General features: G+C 39.4%; 1 protein-coding gene across 4 annotated transcripts in view; it reads left to right on the plus strand.

Moving 5' to 3' along the window:
* KCNMA1 (potassium calcium-activated channel subfamily M alpha 1) overlaps positions 1 to 21,455 on the plus strand; it is a 1,434,006-nt gene that overhangs the window by 901,137 nt on the left and 511,414 nt on the right. For 3 of the 4 annotated variants that reach the window (XM_019502361.1, XM_019502362.1, XM_019502363.1), the window contains exon 6: positions 15,772 to 15,847. In XM_019502361.1, coding sequence (XP_019357906.1) covers positions 15,772 to 15,847 — 76 coding nt within the window. Of the gene's footprint in view, positions 1 to 15,213; positions 15,644 to 15,771; positions 15,848 to 21,455 lie in introns of those variants that run through there. The other variant, XM_019502364.1, reaches the window with a different exon arrangement.

Below are 21,455 nucleotides of genomic sequence, written 5' to 3' on the forward strand. Positions count from 1 at the left end.
TAAATCTATAAACTTTGGGAAGCCATCTTTGAAACAACTATTGATACATATTCCAAAACATTCCAAGAAGAGAAGTTATTGTCCAGTGTGTATAATTCCTTACAAATTGAATGCAGTTGAATGTATTCGACTCCTTTTCCCTTTTTATTTGATTATACCCATCCTATTCCTGGCTCTCAAAGCCCTTACCTGTGAGCCAGAAGAGCAAAGAAGGGTGACACTGAAGATCATCATTACAATAGCATCCTGCAGCATGAGTCAGTCTTTAAGATGGTTCCTTTTCATTCTTTTGTCTTTGCCCTTGTCATTCTGTCCTGCCCCATCCTTACAGCCTCTTTAAATAGTATGGTCCTGATTTAAGGCAATTTGTTCCTCATGAATGCCAAAGAAAATTACAAAACATGCTGACTTGTGACTTCTTCACTAAGTTAAGCTACTTCATGGTGAGTTGCAGTGAACCTGTATATTTGAAAAAGAAAAAAAAGAACAACCCTGACTACCACCTCTGTGCAAGGTCAGCTTAGTGAGATGTGACATTTCATTTCAAGAGTCAATGATTATAACAGGTTCGTTAAGAAACTGTATATCTTAACAAGTTTATTGTGTCAAAAGCAAAGCATTAAAAGAGACTTTATATAGTCTGAACAACAGTCTGAGCTTAGAGAAAATTGTAAAATAATAAATACAAAAAAAATCAATACATTCCCACTTCTGTATTACACTGCTCTTTCATGAGGCTACATCTCTGAACATTTTCTTTCAGCTTTACCCCATCTCATCTGAAAGAATTGTAGAATCATGGAAAAGTAGGAGTGGAAGGGACATTGAGAAGTTATCTATAGACCCAGCCCCTTCTTCAAGGTAGGGTCGTCCCTCATTAAACCATTTCGGACAATGGCCTGCTCTTTAAAAACTGCCAAGGATGAAGATTCCATAACCTCTCCAGGTATCCCATTCCTATGGCCACTGGTAGGCATAACACTTAAGACATGATTATCCAGTTAATCACATCTTAAGCAGTAGCTTGGACATTGGCCCCTTGACCTCAGGCACAGGCCCCTCCAGGCCTCCTTCTGCTGCCAGTCCCAGGCCAGCTGCCCTTGGGACTCCTACTTCTCCCATCCTCACAATGCTCATGCCTGTGCCTTGGCCTTCTTGGCCTTAGCCCTGGTCATTCCGTCTGCCCCTTTGCAGGTCTCAAAGCCCAGAATGCCCCAGTTACCCTACTAGGTGGTCTCCTCTTCCCCTACAGCCACAATCTAGTCCTGTAGTTTAATACAAACCCCCAACAACAATAGAGACATAAACATGGAACTTATTTCCTTATACATAGCACACCTAGAGAGCTTCTTCCATAGCGAGAATCTGAGCCTTGGGTTCTGGGCTCAAGCTTATATGGTCCTTTCTTCTCCCCATTCTGGTCACCTGATCTGGCTTTTTGAACAGGTGTTGCTCCTCCCCTATTCAGCAGCTGCCTGCAATTTGTAGGCAGAGTCCTGCAGCCCTTTTAACTGGGTTTCTTGCCAGCAGCATTTTCTTTGCTATCCTATTCTTTTTTTCAAGTAACAGGGGAAACAGAAGGGTATTATTATTATTATCATTATTATTATTATTATTCCATGTATAATGCTTTTATCTTATTTGAATGAGGTGAAGATGACAGGGATAAATGACATTTATATGGTGGCTTCTGTAACATCACAGTATAAATAATAGCCCATTCTATTAGAAAATGTTGCTTAGGAAAAAAACATACTTTCTGCTGCCTCGGTACAAAGTGAGCCAATAAAATATATGTGGTTAAATTTAAAATATAATCAGTGTACAAGAAATTCCCTCTAAATGGCAGTATTCTTTGTATGTTTCCCTAATTTTTTTTAATAAATGCTAAATTCAACCCTTTAGGTGCTGAGAAGAGACCAACCCATGAAGTCACAGCAGTTTATTCATTCCACTAAAGTACACTTCCTTCCCTGTTTTACAAGATAAAAAATTGCTACTATCCCCTAGAAGATGTTGGTCAGCAAATTTGATAGCAGTGGCAGTTGCCCCTTTTCTTGCCTCTCTTTTCTCCCCAGATCCTGTTTACCAGTTACAAGAGGGAATAACAAGCACTCCTGTATACCCAGAGCTATCTTTTCATAGGATTATGCTTTTCTTCTGAGAGAGCTCTGTTCTCTTCTGTCACATATTTGAGAGTTTCACAGTTCTGTTGGATCATAACTTTCAGTGGAAGTTGTCATTTCAGAGACTACTGCTTTTTTGAAGTACCTTGACCCATTTCCATGAAGGGCTAAGCAGGCTAATGCTTTGACCTTAGGTTTCATATTTAGACCCAACATAGTAATCAGAGCACTGCGGTGTTATACTCTTAGCAGATATTGGTATTGAAGAGGTACTGTATTTGGGGCTAATATTCATTTGTCCCTCATTACTTGTACTTGGCAACATCAGGAAGTACAGGATCCCTGAAATTATGCATTACATTGATAGTTTATTAACTATCCTTTAGTGGTATATGAGATGCTGGTGTCTTCTAGAGTTACAAAATCTTGCTTACCAACCTCATCCTCTGAGTTTAACTTCAGACAAGTGCCTTTTGTTCAGATGCTGATCTCCACATCAGAGTAAAGAAGTTTAGATCAAGGAGAACAAGCAGCTAAGACAGAGGTGGGCAAAACACGGCCTGTGTGCTGGATCCACCCGCCAGGTTATTCATTCTGGCCCGTGGAGCCCCTAACAAATTTAGTAAATTAATATTTATTCACCCCAGCTCCCTGTCAAAGCTGGCTGGAGCCAGGGGCAGTGGGACCCAGAGGGAGCCCTCAGTAGGCTTGCAGGCTTGAGCAGCTCAGCTCCACCCCCAAGCCAGTTCCCTGATTTCCTGCCCCAACTCTGCTCCAGCACCACATGGCTGTGGCTCCCAGCTGCATCCCCGAACCATGGAGCATGGGACAGCACTGGTGGGGGTGTGTATGTGTGTGTACGTGTGCATGTCGGCATGCACACGGGCAGAGTATGTGTGTGTCTGCAGGCACAGGGGCAGTGTGTGTGTGTGCGTGTGTGCGTACGCGCGTGCGTTTGTGTGTGTTGCAGGCACAGGGGCAGAGTGAGTGTGTGTGTGTGTGTGTGTGTTCATAGGGTGAGTCCCACACGCACACCCCTTCATACACATGCATCTACACCTCCCCTCACACTGCCGTACACAAACCCCAGCCACCATTCCCTCATCCTCACCCACCTCCTACATCCCTACACACCCACAGCCCCCACAAACCTGTACCCACCCCCCACAACATACAAAAGCAAGCATTCATTTTAAGCTATTGTGCAGTTACCTCTGCGTACACTACACAAACGCATGTAAATCAGGACAAAAATATTTTTTGAAATCAAATTCATGAATGTTGTAGATGGTTCCTTTTTAGGATATAATGTGGTATTTTTCTGGTTTTGAGATAGCAAAACCCCTTGCTGAAAGGAGTACTTCTGGGGGCAAGGGGAGGGACTTCTGGTGGCAAAGGTCAGGGGTTAGGGTGTGAGACTTCTGGTCACAAGATGGTGACCAGGGGGTGAGGCACCTTTCAAAGGGTGGGGCTACCCATGCACCCTTGACAGCTTGCCAAAACTCGTAAGCAGCCCTCCACCTGAAATAATTGCTCACCTCTGAGCTAAGAAGTCAGTTTTGTATCCAGCTTGAAAGGTAGAGCTCTAAACAATAAAGTGCCCCATAAACCATACTGGAGTATGGGAGTCAGTAGTCAGTAATGCCTCAGGTGGAAGAGTAACAACAACAGAATTATTGGCAGCATTTCCAGTACCATTTTGTGTTGTCAGTGGTGACTTCCTATTCAAAGACTGCTGATGTATTATCCCACTTAAAAGATCAGGGTCCAGGTCAGTACATGCCTGGATGCTTATCAGTAAGTTGCATGTTTCATCATCATTCCATCTATTGCTCTTTTGGGCACTGGATTGTAATACCATCACTTGTTCTAAATATGAGAATGCTATGTGTATCTTTAGATTATCTGAACAGGGGGCAGTGATAATCAACAGCAATAGTTCTGTTAATAATTTTATTCTCACTAACAGAAGTTGGTAAGTAGGAGTAAGACAGGCTTTTAGGAACAATAAAACATCTTGAATAAGCTAGGGTAAAACAGAGGTAAATTTCAGTCTGACTTAATCCTGAATATTTCAGTGAGCAGGATTAAAACCTTCTTAGTATATGCTTTTATTCACAGGGACCATATAAGGATAGATGGAAATTATTAGAAACAAACACTATCAAAGCAAATGACCTGCTTTTTTGAAGTTTTTTTTCTCCCTAACAAATTGCTTGGACTGTTTACAACTCATGTCTCTGAGGTCAACAGCTATTGTTTAAGCATGTTCTACCTTCTGTCAGTGCCAAAATATAGTATAAGATTATTTTAATATTGCATCCAAGGCAGAAAGGATATTTAGCAGATGTTCCCATGTGTCTCACTTCCTTGAAATGCTAAAGATTTGCCTTGCCATCTGTAGGGCAGGATGCCGCTGTATGTTGCCTCATTGCTTTGTTGCCTGAGAATTATTTTGTTGGATATTTTTCTGTACATATTCAATTGATGTTTTTCAGCATTCAGCATTAGGTGGGGCTGCAGGATTTAAGAAAATTTTAAATGTTTACTGATAATTGTTACATTTTTTTTCTTTCCTGCTGTGTTTGTACTTGCATGCCCTCTTCCCTCCCCCCACTCCCAGCTATAATTCCTCCCTTCCAACATGTAACACGGTAACATTAGTATTTAATGCTAACTTGGTACTTTACATCTTCAGCACACTATGTATGCATTAAACATAATTTCTCTATTATCAGGTAGAGAAATAGTATCAGCTCTATTTTACAGATGGAAAAATGGAGCAGGGCATCAGGTTGGCTTTACAGAACTTTCCTGTGTTAAGTTTATGACTACATTTTAAATCAGAAGGAATCATGATTTAATGAGGCTGAAAATTGGGTTCCTCTTGGTTTCCGTTGTTTGTATCTGATTTTTTAGCCTAGTCTCATTCTCTGCATGGCTAAAATTTCAGCTGACAATCAATTTGCTATCAGGATAACAGGTTTTCTGTCTGAGCTGCACAGTAAATACTAGCACTATGGTTGACATTTGTTCAGTCCTGCACTATAAGGAACAAGGGTGCCTATACATGTGCTCTGATGCGTTCTGATTAGAGTGCATCAGAGCAGACTTGATTAACTGAGTCTGCTGGAGCGTTCTAATTAGAGCACTCCAGCATGCTGCAGTGTCTCGTGTATTCAGTGTCCCACATTGCAAAATGATGGTGGGGGACTTTAACTAAAGCTCACTGAACAAGCTTTAGTTAAAGTGTCCCAACTGCCATTTTGAAAAGTGAAACACATAATACATGAGATGCTGTAGGGTTTTAATTAGAGCAGCTCTTGGGAGCCACTATAATTAAAATACCTCTTCTACCCTGGAGCACTTATATAGACACCCAGTGTGTTTGACCCCAAAGGAACACTACAGGATTTGGTCAGGCATCTTTTACAATGCTCTGGTAAAGCAAGCCATCATTTATTTCATTGTTTGATATGAATGATCATCCTATAATGTAAGCAAGAATGCTCCTCTAAACACTATTTAATACTCCTTTTAATTAAAGGAATCTTAAATGAGCTGATCTTAACCTTGTGGCTATTTAGGAGAGTTACTGTAGGTGATGGAAGAAATAATTGCAGTTTACCATGACCAACCTAAACAATAATCTTTTCTAAATAAAACACTTGAAAAGCAAAGAAGTACAAACTGACCTTTTGGCAAATAGAGTCCACTGCAGTGGATGAATGTAGTACAAATGACTTCACATGACTCCTTCCACTGATGCTGAATGCTGGAATTCAACAGCATATGGCATCATCCTGCTCATGTGGTGGTTCAGATTCACGTTTTTAACATGTGGAGTAGGCTTATTTGGGATTATTTGCTATTTTCATCACTTAAGTCATGCTTTTGGCTTTTCCTCTATGAAAGAGATTTAGCAATGTATTGGGGTAGGAAAGAAAAAAACCCATCAGTGACAATCTGATGTAATCATCCCTTCGCGGCTTGTATCAGAAACCTGAAGAAATTAAAGGGACAGTTTAAAATTAAGGGCACATGTAGGTTCTATATACTAAACAGGAAGTTAGGTTATTGCTTGGTTATTGCTATTTTAGTGCTGCTGCTACTGAGCAGAGTTATACAAGGCGCAGAAGACACACAGACTCTTTTTCAAAGTGTCTATAATCTAAGTTGCAATAATAATATGTTTAAAATGAGGTAAGTAAATTAGTTTTACTATTCAAGCAGGCTGAAATGCAAAAAGAAAGAAAACAACAAGAAACATACTTTGAAAAGTAAACAGTAAATCAGGTGTCCTTGAAGTCTCGATAATCAGAAATTTTAACGTAGGCTCAGAGGCACAGGTTGTTTTTTCTTAAAACCCTTTCAGCTCTAAAAAGGATAATTCAGTTTGATCACATATTTGAATGTGGGCATTAAACAAATACAGATGCCACTGGGGTAAATGGAGCTTTGCCTTTTCTCTGGTTGGAGGATGATTGGAATGTTCTTTGTATCAGCACAGTATAAAGGTTATAACATCCAAGAGTCAGAGAGCTAGTTTTGTTCCACTGCCTCATTGTAAAACCTTAAGCAAGTCTCTTAATATTTTCATCCCCCATTTCTAAAACTGGGACAGTCATTCTTCATTAACCTTTCTTAGGCCCTTCAAGAATTAAGATTTAAAATGCTACATACTAAACTGTTGGTGAATAGCACTATGTATCATTATGTCTATATTATTCTTTATAGGCTAGAGTTCGTTACAGAATTTTTTGTGGCATCTTTTGTGGGCAAAGTAATAAGAGTGACATGTTTACAGATCCCTGCAGACAAAGACAAAACTTCAACATGAAGCTTTTGTGTTGTATTTGCAAAAGAAAGAGTTTAAGGAAGCATGCTGTATATTGTAATGATTTGTGAAAGCCACAGAAGCTTGAAGGCATATAAACCCTTTTTCTTTCTTGTGGAAAAGAGTTGGGTTCTATACATGGAGAAATATCACATTTTGGTGATAATTTTGTTTTAAAAAGAGGTGATTTTGAAACTGGACATTGGTACCTGAGTTGAACAAAAATCCTTCTATGAGTAACCACAGAAACAATTATGTTTTAAAAGAGCTAGTGCATCCTGTTTCCAATGCACTTGGTTCATGGCTAAATATTTTATTCACTACAAGAGTTGTCATTAACCCAGGATTAGTTGAAAGGTTGTTGTTGTTATAGTTTGGGTCTTTTTTTTTCATTTCATCAGAAGTAAATCCTATAAGAGTTGGCTGATTATATGACCTCTGCCTTCAGTATTCGAGCTTGAACCAGTACACAGGACCTATAATGCTGTCAAAGGAACAGTTGCACAACAAACAATGCCTTTGAGCGTATGGTACAAAAGCAATGTTCTTTCCAGCTGAGAAACAGTAGCCTTGTAGTTTTTGGATGGGGTGAGTCTCTATCAGTTCTTCCTTGGTATGCCTGAAAGAAGCTTATGTGGTAATATCCGGATAGAAGATGACATTTAAGCTCTGGTACATCACAGATCAGAGGAGCGTCTGCACTGCATTTCTGCTTGTCGCTGTGATTTGGCTACCCACTTGGTGATGTCTAGGGTGTGTTTTTAGGGGGTTGAGTTTGAATTTTGTTTTATGCCAGCAGTAGTGACTCTGGCATCTTGAATTGCATTTTGGTGACAACATACAAAGAAGACAACATACTTGCATTATCCTTTGCCCAGCTAAACAGGTCTGCTTCAAAGAGAAATGGTAGCAAAGAAAGAACTTCTCTCATCGGTTTCTTTCATATGATACTGAATTAGAAAAAAGAAGAGTAAAGATATGCCCACCTTCACAATTGAGGCATGCTGTGACTGAAGACTGGGACAGTTCTGTCAACACTGAGACTATTCTGCCAGCGAAGATCTGTAATTATGATACCCAGCAAGATTCTAGTGTACCACAACCCTGCTGGGGGCACTCGGACTGAGACTTACAGACCTACAAGACGTAAAAAGTCTCTTGGAGATCTCTTCCATAACGGATACCGGGTCAAAGCTGGACACAATTTCCATGACAAGGATGAACAACATACTTTTCAACATACCTTGGTGTCTTGTTATAGGGTCGGCTCCTATTGGGGTAAGGTCCAGGTCTAACTTCAAATCTTCTGCTTCAGAACTGTAGTCTGGATGATTTTTATGTGCTTGTGTACATAATTTTTCCCTAAGGAGAAATTTTTTAGTTAATTTTTCAACTTCAAACAGTTCAAGAGTCAATTTTCAGAAAAAAATATGCAATAAACTTTTATTATATGATGTCTAAGTATCTCCATAAGAGATGGAAAATGCTACATGTAAAGGGGAAAAGTGTTCAGCTGAAAATCACTTCTAATACTCTCCAAAATTATTGAGAGTCAGGATATACCATTCTGCAGTAAGAGAGTTTTGGGCAATTAATGTTATTAACGTCCTTTTCATTTTAATGGGAATGAATATATAGCTAAGGAAGCTTTTTGATTTGGCAGCAATTAACTTTATTAAGAAAGGTTTTGCATAGCGAAAAATATTAATGTACAACTCTTGTAGATTTAGTAAAGTCTACAAGAGCTGTACATTAATATTTTTCACTATGTAAAAGCTTTCTTAATATGTAATGTCCTAGATTCAGTTTTTCTACATTACGTTCTGGGAAATTGCTTTCTCATGCAGGATAGTGCTCTGTACTGTTGCATACTTACGTAACACTGGCAGAGAAATATACAGCAAAATAATCTATACTGTGTATCTAGATTTTGTTGTTGTTACTTACATTTTTGTCTCCAGACAGAGACAGAGGCTGTAAGTATATACCCATTATCTCTGCATTGTGTGCTTGGGGGTTTTTTTGAGCCTCTTCCCTTAGAGATTTCCAGGTGAGGTAGAATCTGTAAGGTTCTGCTGAGCAGTCATGAATTTGGGAATATGTCCAGAGGCTTTGCATCCTGAGAAAATCAAATGCCCACAGAGACATGGTTTCTTGTTTCGTCATCACTTTTTTATGTAATTTTTTGTCAGATTCTAGGTGGATTCACAAAGTTGTGGTCTTTTTTTTGCAGTTTTTAATGAAATATCAAGCATTGGTTACTTAGTGCATTAAATATGCCCTTGTTTAATTCACTTAAGGAAAAGTTAATTATTAATTAAAGATCTATTTCAGTCTAGTCTATAGATGTACAAATATTTCTTTTGATGGATAACAGCATTACTGAATTTTTAGTATCTGATCAGCATCAGAAACATATTTGATTATATTATGAATAACATTAATTACAGTATAGAGGAGGAAAAAAAATCAAGCGAGAGATTATATTAAAGCAGGAAGTCATTTGGAAACTCCTAGGTACATGCAAGTCATGGAATGAAAGAAAGAAAATTTACTTATGTGATCTGAAGTAAATGCTGAAAATACTAATGCAGCTAACAAGAAGGAAAGGTACATGAATGAGAATAGGAAAATATAATCCCTTAATCGGAAGTAATTCCATGACTGATCCTGCAGTCCATATGCAAGCAAAATATGACTGAAATAAATGGGAGTCTTACTTGTAGAATATAGGAAAGTCAGAGGGAATTACCAGCCCTCATTTCAGCTTTTTGAAATCTCTCCCTAGTGTTTTGGGCCATCTGTGGGGGGGTTTCCCTATCCTCCCCTCTTTAGCTTTGCAATTATACTTAAGAGGAGTTCCCTTTGCTGGGATTTGTAACCAGTGGGTAATCCTGACTGCTGCTGTTTACTAATCCAGTTGAAAGCTTTCATTCAGTAGAACTGAAAGGTGGATGAATGACAGGCAAACAAATTTCATATCAGAGCATTTTTTAGAACTGTAAAAGGGATTTTGACTTAAAATTCTGCTGTTTTTCTCCCCAGCTCCTCTTTCTGCAATAACTTTATTGGTACTAGATTGCCAGGGTAGAGATGCACCTTATAGACTAACTAAGATATATAGAGAGTAGGGCTGTGCAAAGCTTCAGTCTCTGATTTGATTCAGCGGAGATTCAGCCTAGTTCAGTAGGTGAATCTCCGAATCTGAATTGAATCAGGAGACCCTTTAAACTCTCCGAATCAAATCAGAACTCTCCAAGTCAATTTGGAGAGGTTCGGGAAAATTCTGTGATTCGAACATAGACACAGCTTTAAATGTTTTTCTACATACCTCAAGGTAGCAGGCAGCTCATGAATGCTACAATGCTGGGGCAGATGGAGCGTCTCACAGGAGCTTGCGGGGGGGAGTCCCCAGTGCACTCAGCAGCAGAATTGGAAATGGACCAGAAGCACTTCTGGTCCACTTCCGGGTCCACTGGGGAGCACGTTGGGGGCCCTCCCTGAGCCCCCTTGGCTTGGCGACTGGGTCCTCAGGGTCCCCCCACAGCTGATTGCCGAGCCGGGGGGAAGTGGAGGAGACCCCCAGTGCACTCCCCAGTGGACCCAGAAAGTGGATCGGAAGTACTTCCAGTCCACTTCCAGGTTCGCTGCCAAGTATGTGGGGGGCCTTCCTCCTGCCATCCTGTGGGATGCTCCATCTGCCCCAGCATCACAGCATTCACAAACTGCACCTGGTACCAGGAGGTATGTAAAAAAAAACATTTAAAGCTCTGTCTATGGCTGAATCATTGATTCTCCGAATCAGCATCAAATCTTCAGATTCGGATTTGGCTGAATTGAATCGGGGACAGTGATCCGAATCAATTAATTGAATCACTGTCCCTGATTCAGGCCAAATCCACATCGAATAGGGCCCATTTTGCACACCTCTAATAGAGTGCTATCTCTACCCTTCCTTCTTCCTGTTTTCAACTAACGCAGCTAACTACCTCTTCTCTTATTAAAGACCCTTAGGGTTCTGATGTAGAATTCCAAGTCAATAGAAAGACTCTCTTTGGTCTCAAAGGGCTTTGTGTTACAGCAGGTAGGTTTCCTAGTACACTGGAAATATCACATGTATGAAATTAGAGGAGACTAGTTTCAGGTTCCTTTGGAAAGTTGAACTATCTTCCTACTTTTCAAAATTGAATAGTGACTTTGGTTGTTTTACTATTTCAATGCCAAATTAGAGAAGAATGAAAGGGTCCAGATTTTCAGAAAATATGCACTTGTCATCTGAAAATTTGAAGTTTTTATATTGTTGTGAACTGGGCATCTAAAATCAGTACATGCTTTTAGAAATTTAGGCTGTCTTACATTTTAGGAATTGTTTGTTCTGTATTAAAAATGCTTTGTTTAAACCAAAAATGTTTGTAGTTCTGACTACATCATCTACAACAGAGAATCATCAGTCAGTATTGCAAAGCACTGTAAATCCTTAAAGCATATTTTTAAACCGATATCCCACATCTCTTACTCCAGGTCAAAGCATACTGTGAAATTCAAGCATGGTCTTTTTTTTTTTTTCTTGTTTCAATTCAGCTTGTTAATTTGATAGTTAAGGACCAAGACCCATTCTAAAACAAAAGAACCCTACAAGGTCATGAGCTAGACAAGTCTTATGGGTCAGGGGACTTGGTACATCTTTTGTACTCTGGGTTTGGACAATAGAATCCATATGTAATTGCCCTACTGGCGAGTCGCTGTGAGCACTAATAACTGGTCTGAACAATCCCAACACTAGACTCTTCAGTCTGTAATCTTTGCTAGGTTCTTATAGTGACAAAGATTGGTTTTGTAGCTATGTGGAAGAAACAGCAGTCTACCAGCAACAGACTTTTTTCCCAGTCACATACACAGCCTTTCAGTCTAAGGTCATAAACTATCTCCTAACCATAAATACTTCCAATGTTGCCTCAAACCATCTGCTTCCTGAGTCAGGTGTCCTGTGTTATAGTGGTAGTTTCCTCTCTTGAGCTGATGCCATGGAGGAATTTGTGGAGTTCTCAATGGGTGGATGCTGCACTAGAACAGGGATTGGCAACCTGTGGCAATCAGTTCAAATGATTTGGTGATAGCAGTAGTGAGAGGAGTGGTGACCAGGTTGAAAGTGGTAGCCATAGTTTGTTGTTTGCTGCTGTTCCATCCCTTCCCACTCTGTCTTGCACCCCCTGACTGAAGCTGTAGTTTCTTTCACCACCAAACTGGCTCTTGATGACAGTTGGTAGTGATGGTAATCAGTGGTGAGGATGAGAGAGAAACCATTGGCACAGAACAAGGAGGTCTGGAGTGGAAGCAGGTAGGTTGGGCAGAGAAAGATGAAGAAGCAAGTTGCTGGCCTGGGGCACCTACTTAGCCTTGCTGTTGGCTGCAACCCACCTTCAGACTAATTTGTCCTGCCACTCCCAAAAGGTTGCTGACCTGTGCGCTGTAGAATTAAAACAGTGTCTAAAAATGAGCCACAAGTTGATGATATGTGATTTTATGGACCCAGGAATCCCACCACTTTTAGTAAGTGAGGTGTATGGAATTAGCTTTCATGAGCCCTAGATTACTTTATCAGAATCTATTCAAGGATCTGAAAAGAAAAGTGTATCAGATAGAGAAAGGTTGAGTTGAACAGAAAAGACCAGATAGGGAAGGTAAGAGGGAGGAGAGAGCAGGGAAATGGGGGCAGTGCTGGGAGAAGCAAACAAGTATCCACAGGGGCAAAGGGGTTATAAACGCTAAATCCAAGTCATGACATAAGAATTCATAGTCCCCATTCAGACCATACTTAAACCAATCCAGTCTGTGGATGATTTCTTGTTCTGAAGTTTTGCTTTCAAATTCATTTTTAAAGTTTTTTTTGGTTTAAGAACAGCTACACTGACATAAGGATCAAATGCCCAGAAAAATTAGAGTGTTCTGCCACAGATTTGTGCATCAGATTGGTGTTCATTCATACTTACACATAGAGATTGCCCCATTTGTCCAGTGTAGACAGCAGACAGCTGCTATAAGCAGGTGTTGATATATATCACACTGTTATAGGAGAAGGTGAATGAATATTGGATGTCATAATCTGTGGCCATGTCTATACATATGCTTAACTGTGGAGTAGACTGATTAACTGCAGAGTATAGCATTATTAGACTACAGTAAACTAATTAACACTAGCATAAGATAAAGTACTGTCGAGGACAGTACTATCTTACAATGGGATACTTAACTGCAATTAAAATGCAAATGTAGATGCTCACCATAGGTGTAAATTGAGCCTGGTCAGCCCAGCCAGCAGGGGGCCAGACTCCTGCCTGCTGCCTAGCCATACAGCTCCATACTTTCAGCATCCTCATGCCCCAGCCAGCTCCAGTGTTGTCTGACTCCACCACCTGCAGCTTGAAGCTGAACCCCTAAACACCCTTCCAACAGGGCAGGAGCACCCTGGTGGAAAATGATCCACTCCAGTTAAAATTGCTGTTGTCCTGGGTACCCGTGTAGATATTGTACCTGGGGATATTTTGCTCTGGCTCAAACCGCCTCTGTGTTTATTGTGTCAAATTAATTACATGTGTAGATGCACCCAGTGTTGTTTGGTCCAGTGATGATGTAGTCTATACTGATGATGGGGCACAACTTTCATCTGGGTCAGTTGCAAGGCCTGGTCCCTTGATGAGAATAGAGTTAAGTAGCCTAAAGTTTGAGAGACACCATATGCCAAGATAGGTTTGTCCCCCATGACTACCTTGAGATGGTTGTGCTTTTTCAGGAAGGTTTGTATATCATTAATAATGCCTCCAAAGTGTTCAAGCTGGAGGCTGCAGGTGACAACCAGAGGGATTCTCTTTGTCCTGTTCTCAAGGTTGGTATTATAGCAGGTTGGAGTCAGGTCTGAGTCTGACTGTTGATTTAGCCATACCAAAGAAAAACTCATGAAAATATACAGAAATGGTCATATACAGGGTAATGCTATTTTTATGGACTTTCCATTCTAAGGCTATAACTTATTTTGCAGGTACTAGTCCTTAAAAGGACAATTTAAAAAAAAATGTAGATTATAAAATTGTAGAATCTCATCTCTAATGATTTTTTTGTGCCTCAAAGAACATGCTGATGCTGGATTGGTGTACTGCAACTCATAAATGAGAATTTACAAGAAGCTCAAAGCACTAAGAAGGTTTGGAAGCAGAGATTTTGCAGCTAATTTTTCCCGGCCCTCTTGGAAGCCTTTGATAATTTTACCATTCAGGAAACAGGTTTCTTGTTTGAAACGGAACACACAGCTTAGTTTTAATTTTCTTTCCTTCTGAATAACTGAGCTTGATCAGAAAATGTAGTGATACTGAGCAGCTTTGTATTGCTTTGTATTTAGGTCCTAAATTGCTCCACAGAGCTTGATTAATCCTCACATCTTTCCTGTGAAGTGTGTAATTAAATTATTATACCCATTTTACATACAGGGTGGGAGAGATCTTTAAGGCTTGCTAAGGCTGCTTTGCACCACTTAGGAATAATAATAATAATAATAATAATAATAATAATAATAATAATAATAATAATAATATGGAGCTACTTTATAGAAGTGTTGTAGAAACCAATCCTCAACTGTAAAATCATTTGAGAGAAGTTACATGTGTGCTTATGATTAGAATCACTAGAGTCCACTAGCATGGACATCATATTAGAGGAGTTATGCACAGAAGTTATGTACATGTTTAAGTGTTTGCAGAATTAGGACTTAACTTGGCTTTACAGAAGTAGAAAATGATTTGCAAGTGCAAAGAATGATTATTAGCATTAAATCAAGAATATCAGTTAAGAGGATGAATGAATTGAAACTGTCCTAGGCCTAACTCCTAATGGCCAAACTACTACATTAAACAACTTTTATGTAACTCCTTGGCTCTACTGTCCAGAAAATATTGTCTTTAAAGCCTTCTGTTTAATGGTATAAGCTGTGTATGTACAATATACCTTTACTCAAAGAGCTGCAGCAAAATTGTCTCCTACCAGCATAAGTCTCTCTTAATAATTTAAGCTGTTAATCTTTTACGGGCTCTGTGTGTGTATGGCTGGCTTTGCAGCCATCTGAGAACTGCTGTTAAAGTCATCTGACCTCAGCAGCACAATGCTATCCCTTTTTTAAAATTATTACTTTTCTAGGATCTAAAGTTCATTCAGTTTGCCTGCTTGGAGGCAAATGCAATATTTTTACCATTTTATGTTGTGACCCTTTAGTCCTGTCTGAAGTTTTGGACATTGGGGTGGGGATAAGGGAGCATTATTGCAATAAAAGATTTTGCGTCATTAAGAATTATGAATTTAATCAGGCCTATCCACTGTCTAGCTTATCCAGGTTGTCAGATCTCCTGCCTATAATCTCTTATTTTTCAGTAAGGGATGAAGGAATTATGAGCTTTCAAAGAGTTTTATAGCTATATATTTTTTGACATTCTGGAAGAGCGGTCTAAATACATCAGAATTCAGCTGAGTCTTTCCCTTAGTTTTGAGGTCAATATAGATGTTTAAGTTTCTCTTCCCATACTTTACTACCTGGAGTAAGGATTTATGGGATGCTGCTAAAGCATAGATCTAAATTCAACTGAAGAAAAGCTGGTCAAGAACTTGGAACTTTTAAACATGGAAGAGCACCTTAAAGGTATTTGACATTTAGTTATGCTGCACACTGTTTATATTATATTATATATTGTTGCAATTTAAGTAAGGTGTAATAACAACATGGGTTACTATGCACTTGAGTTATATCCAATTCTTTTTTTTATACAGGTTTAAGATTTTTAAGAGCGCTTAGACTGATACAGTTTTCAGAAATTTTGCAGTTTCTGAATATCCTTAAAACAAGGTAAGACTTTAACATGTACTTTTTCCATATGATAATATTTCTTCTCCAGTTTATAGTTATAGTCTGAGATGTATGTAATCTTTTCTCATAATGCCATAGGAATGGATGGGAGTTAGGTATGAGAACCACAGGTTTAAAAAACTTTTAATAACATTGTCATACACACTTGTGACTTCGTTTTCCCAGATAAAAAAAATTCATGAATGACATTAGTCTTCACAGCATTTTTATGACTTAAACTAAACATCTTTTTTGACCTCCACTATGGAAGTATTCCATCCTTTTCTAAAAATGATGGCTTGTCTCATGGGTGACAGAACTCAAGTGATTTAGCACTACAGTCCTCCTACTATCTGGCTGTATTTCTTACACTAATACTTAGTCTCTCTTCATTGTAACTTATGTTCCTGTTGAAAGATTGATCAATTTAAACATCTCTTTGATATAATCTGTACTTATTTTATGTGCTACATTTTTATAACTGCAATATACAAGGGACCGAGTGACTATAAATTAAAAGTGGAGTGAGTACAGAACTACACATTGATTAAATAATTTGTCCTTACATATTTTGAATCCATATTTTATTGCCTAGTTAAATTTGCAATTACAATTCAGGTTACAAGATACCCAAATGGAAAAAGGCAGTTTGAAAGATAAACATTACGGTTCCATTGCAAGCTTTTTGAGTTGAGAATTGTTTTATTTATTTCTAAATATTTTTTTATATTGAATTTACATTCAGGATGTTTTTTGTGTCATTGTCCTAAGTGTTCCTTTCTTAAGGTATTTAAACTACTTCAGTAGTAGTTAACCACACAGTTCTTTTTTAATTGCTTCTGTGTAGTTAAACATACTTTGTATATGGATCAAAATACATGTTACCTGCTACTATGTATCTGCATATTACCTTAGGAGCATCAAAGGGCTGTTCCATATTCCTGTGTGTACTGAAAAGAAATTAACTTTTTAAAAATCTATATACCAAATACACCACATACAGTATTGAAACAATGTCCTAATCTAAAAATAATTGTAAGTAAAAGTTTGGTTCCATTATAAGATTCCCACTATATTTCCCCATTTATGCATTGCCTCATATTTAAAGATGTCCAATGTACAAAGAGTGTATACATAGATAACATGAATTACCCTTAATAAGCAATATAATTGAACCTGGGATTGATTAGCAAATGGGCTTTAGAGTTGTTCAGAATTTCAGTAGTTTGTTCAGCCCTGTGAACCTCAAAACTATTTTCATTAGTCAATGTTTTTATGGGAATACAGTCCACACACTCTGAAACTGGTTTAGATTGTGCCCTAAGCTGTCTGAGTGCATAAGAAATGTGGTTTTCCTTTGTATAATAATTTAACTTTTCTACAAATCCAGAGAGCTATTCACTCCTGCACCCTTAAAATGCTACCAATTTTGTAGGAAATTAAATTTTTACAAGAACAGAATATCTAATGAAATTCAACTTTCAGAAGAGCATCAAGACCCTGATCAGAAGCTACCAAAGCAAATGGAAAGATTTCTAGAGCCTTCAGTAGGCTTTCAGTAAAAGTTCAACTGTAAAAGGAGTGTAGTATTAATTAAATGCATTCTCAAAGCTGTCTTAGAACCTGACCACCAGTCACTTAATTAAAAGAAAAAAAAAATCCCCCCAAAAAGTCAAAAGAGTCTCCCATGTAATGATGATTATTGTTTGTTTTGATGTTCCCTGTTGAAAGTTTTTTTTAGGTGAATTTGAGGGTTGTCTGCCTACCAGCCCCAACCAGGAAGAGGGAGCTGTACCACTTTGTGGCACCCAGGAAGGCACCTGATGCTACTTGGAACTGTCTGCCTAATGGGGCCACTCCACATCACTCCTGTCCTCCCCCACTCTGGTGCTGTGTTGTCCATAGCCTCTGGGGCCCTCTTCCTGCATCTCCATGGCCAACCTGAGCATGGCAAGAGGACACCCCTGTTTATATAGTGTTCCTCCACCCCAACCTGGCCAGCTTCTAGAAAGAGCAAGAGTTCTCAGGAAGGGACCCTTCAAGCACCAGCCAAATGGCAGAATGCCATGAGCCAGACCCCCTCCCTTTCCCCCAGCTCCTCTGTAATCCAGCTATTAACCTTTTTCCCTACCAGAAGAAAAACACATCCAAGGAACACTTTCAACAGAGACCATAACAACCCCCCCTCAAAAAACACAACAACATAATCTTCAAATCTTGCCTTATTTTGACTCCTGCACTAACAAAAGTCCTCTGTACTTTCTTAAATCATATACAGTGAAGATAACCTATGATTTAGAACACTATTTCTCAACCTCTGGCCCATGGACTAGGTCCAGCCTGCAGGACTCCCCAAGGTTTTGGAATTTGGGGGTGAGGGTGGGGAGGAATGTAATTGCCATTCTGCTGCTGCGAAGTTTCTGGATTACGCATTAGGGGTACACCAAGAGAGATTTTGTGGGCCAATACCTGACATTTAAGGAGGCATGTCAGCCAATATCAATCTCATTTCCCATACAGTGCGGTGGAAGGGGAGGGAAGGAGGTTGGGGGAGGCAGATCAACACTCCCTGAGGTGAGGGCAGGGGCAGGGACTGCTCAGGTGGGGCGACCGGAGCTGTGGAGCAGGGCAGCTCCTGCCACTGCCTCCACCCTGGGAGGGCATGTGCCCCCTTGATTTGCATGGGGTGGGGCAGGCTGCATGGGGTTCTTGCAGCCCCAGCTCAGCACCCTGCCTCCACCCATGTCCCTTCCCTCCCCTTCCACCACACTGGACTTACCAGCTGGAGGCAGCTCTCCAAGCTGCCAGCTCTGCTCCTTGCTGCCTGAGTGCTGTGCTGTGGCTGTGTGCAGCACGGGCATTTATCGGCCAAATTATTGGCCCCATCGCTCCAATATCCGATACAGAACATTTTCTTTAAATTGGTACCAAACCAATATCAGACCAATGTATTGGTGCACCTCTACTACATATTGCAATCCAGTGCCTGTATTCTACTTCAACAGTGTCTTAATTTCATTGGCAGGTAAAGTATTTTCAGAGATGGAGAACTAAGCATTCTATGTTCCTTTGAGATCCATTATTAAACTTCAGTAGATCAAAGTCAAAGGGAGAACCTGGAATAGTCAATTGCAATTTATTATTACCACCATTGAAATAATAGTATAAAAAACTAACTCCTTAAATTATTTTATATATAGCATTTATTATTTTAGATTACTGTCTTAAAATTCATTTCTGTTTATATAAAAAAGTGTCATAAACAAATGGCATTAGGGAGCTGTAATATCTAGTCTATTCATTGACCAGTAAGGTGAGATCCAGGGCATTCTTTATTTTTTTTTCCCCCTTTTAATTTTCCCTTGATAGTGCCTTTAATATTTGGTCTGGTTGGAAAGGAGGAGATTCCTAATACCTTGGAAAAACATTATTTCCTCTAACCCTAAATTAAAATTACTGCTTGGAAGTTTTATTTTCTGTAATGTAAAATCTTTCAGTAGTGGCAGAAAGATGAGGATTAAAGAAGCAAATCTCATTTTTACAATCAGTAGAAGGATCATTCATAATACTGTGATCTACAGAAAGCAGCTAAAGCACTTTACAAATAGAAAGGGAATGTATTACTTGGATAGGTGTCAGCTGTTATACAATTATCAGAACATTGATAAATTCCTAATTATTTTAATAGGCCCTACAGTTGCAGAGATACTTCACACTGTTGTTAATTATAGCTGCTTCAATCACCTATACATTTGATATGTATATAATTTACATTTGAAATGTAATAGATCTTTCACAGAATCATTCTCAGCTTTCAGAAAACTAAAATAAGTTAACCACTTATGATTGACATAGTTGTTGCCACATTGTTTTATGCCATGTTTCAACAAAACTGTAGGGGCTTAGGCAGGGCTCACGATAAGGGATATTGCACAGATGTTACAAAGAGCTTAAAGGGCAGGAAAATATTTGTGAGTAATCCTTCATCTATTTTTAGACTCAGGCAGAAATACAAGGGTATTTCATAGAGGACAGAAAGCTGAACAAACCAGCAAAATATAACATTTTTCTCAACAAGTAATCTAATAAATTGTTCTTTGTCATTAGTCCTATTATTTAGTTGTGCTATAGTAGCACCTAGAGGCCAGTTGACATATTATTGCAACTGCTATAAGGCTTTTTTCCCCTGTGAAATTCAGGGAATGAAGAATACTTCACTTTCATAATGGAGCACTGCATCATTTTGAATGCCACTTTTTAGCCTCAATAAGGGCATTAGGAATTCAGTTTTCAGTTATAACTTGATGTAATTACCAATGGAATATGTAAATATATTAATCAACCATGTATTAATCAACCAAACCTCCTTACCCCTTCTGTCCATTATGAAAAACCATTGTATTTCAACCAGTCTAAAAATAGATACAGCGATCAATCATATATCGTCCTCTGATTCCAAACACCCCAAAAGATAGGAACATAGATAATTTGTATGAATATGCATTAGCATGAATTACTGGCAGAACAGCAGAGATTAAAGGTTAAATGTAGGCCTGTAGAAAAATCACTATGGAGTACTCAGTTGTTTCTTCTCTGGTCCTTTCATATGCTGTTAATCTGTAAACTTTACAAGAACTATTTTTAAAAGGCACCCATTACAAGGGATTCTCATTTCATCCAAATGCTAATTGTCATAAAAATGAAGACTAGAAATTGCATTAGGAGCATTGGAGTGATTTATAATTCCTCATTCTTATGTCTAACTGCAGTTTGAAAGGTACTGCTTTCAGGCCTTGCAGGCTCCTTATTGCTACTGAACACATAGGGCAGAATCCTATTTCACTTTGCACACCTAAATTGCAGTCACCCAGGTACTGCAGTTTTGGACACTTATACATAGTTTTGGTTCTGACAAAATAGAATCAACCAGAACATGAAACTGACAGAAGCAAAGAGGAGAAGGAAGACGACAAAGACTTGACTACCCCTCTCAGAAAATGAAGACCCAGGTTCTGTACATGCCCCTCACCCAGAGGGGGTTGAAGTGACATTGCCTGCTCCTCAGTCCTCATCCTTACATTTAATACTTATTGGATAAAATGGACAAAGAGCAGTGGGGAAGTTTCTGTCCCATTAGGACCAACGGCTCAGACTGGAATCCCAGGGCCCCATCCCCTCCAGGGAAGCATCTATCTCTGAGCCACACACCCTCTGACTTGTTCTCCTCCCCCTGCCTCAGGAATCTCCCCTTAACTGCCTGGGGTTTCCAGGGGAGGGCTGGAGAGGTGCCTGGATAAATTATAACCTGTAGTCTGGTAGTAGGGCACTGCATTGAGAAGCAGGAGATGTATATTCAACCAACCCTTAGGTAAAGCTAGGCCCAGAAGCTTAGTATCACCCTTCCCATGCAAGTTCCATAACCTCTTCTCTTCCTCCAATTCCTGTTGGTTATGGGATTTTGCCCAGTTCAATTTCCATGACTTACCCAGCCTTACATTTGTATCTCAGTGAATATATGATGCCACATACCTGTTCAGCCAGAGTGCAACTATATGAGGCATGCTCAGGGGTGTCCTAGATTCCTGCGGGGGGGGGGGGGGGGGGGGGG

Source organism: Gavialis gangeticus, unplaced genomic scaffold (assembly GCF_001723915.1).
Source record: "Gavialis gangeticus isolate Ggan-Ray unplaced genomic scaffold, GavGan_comp1, whole genome shotgun sequence".
Lineage (NCBI taxonomy): Eukaryota > Metazoa > Chordata > Crocodylia > Gavialidae > Gavialis > Gavialis gangeticus.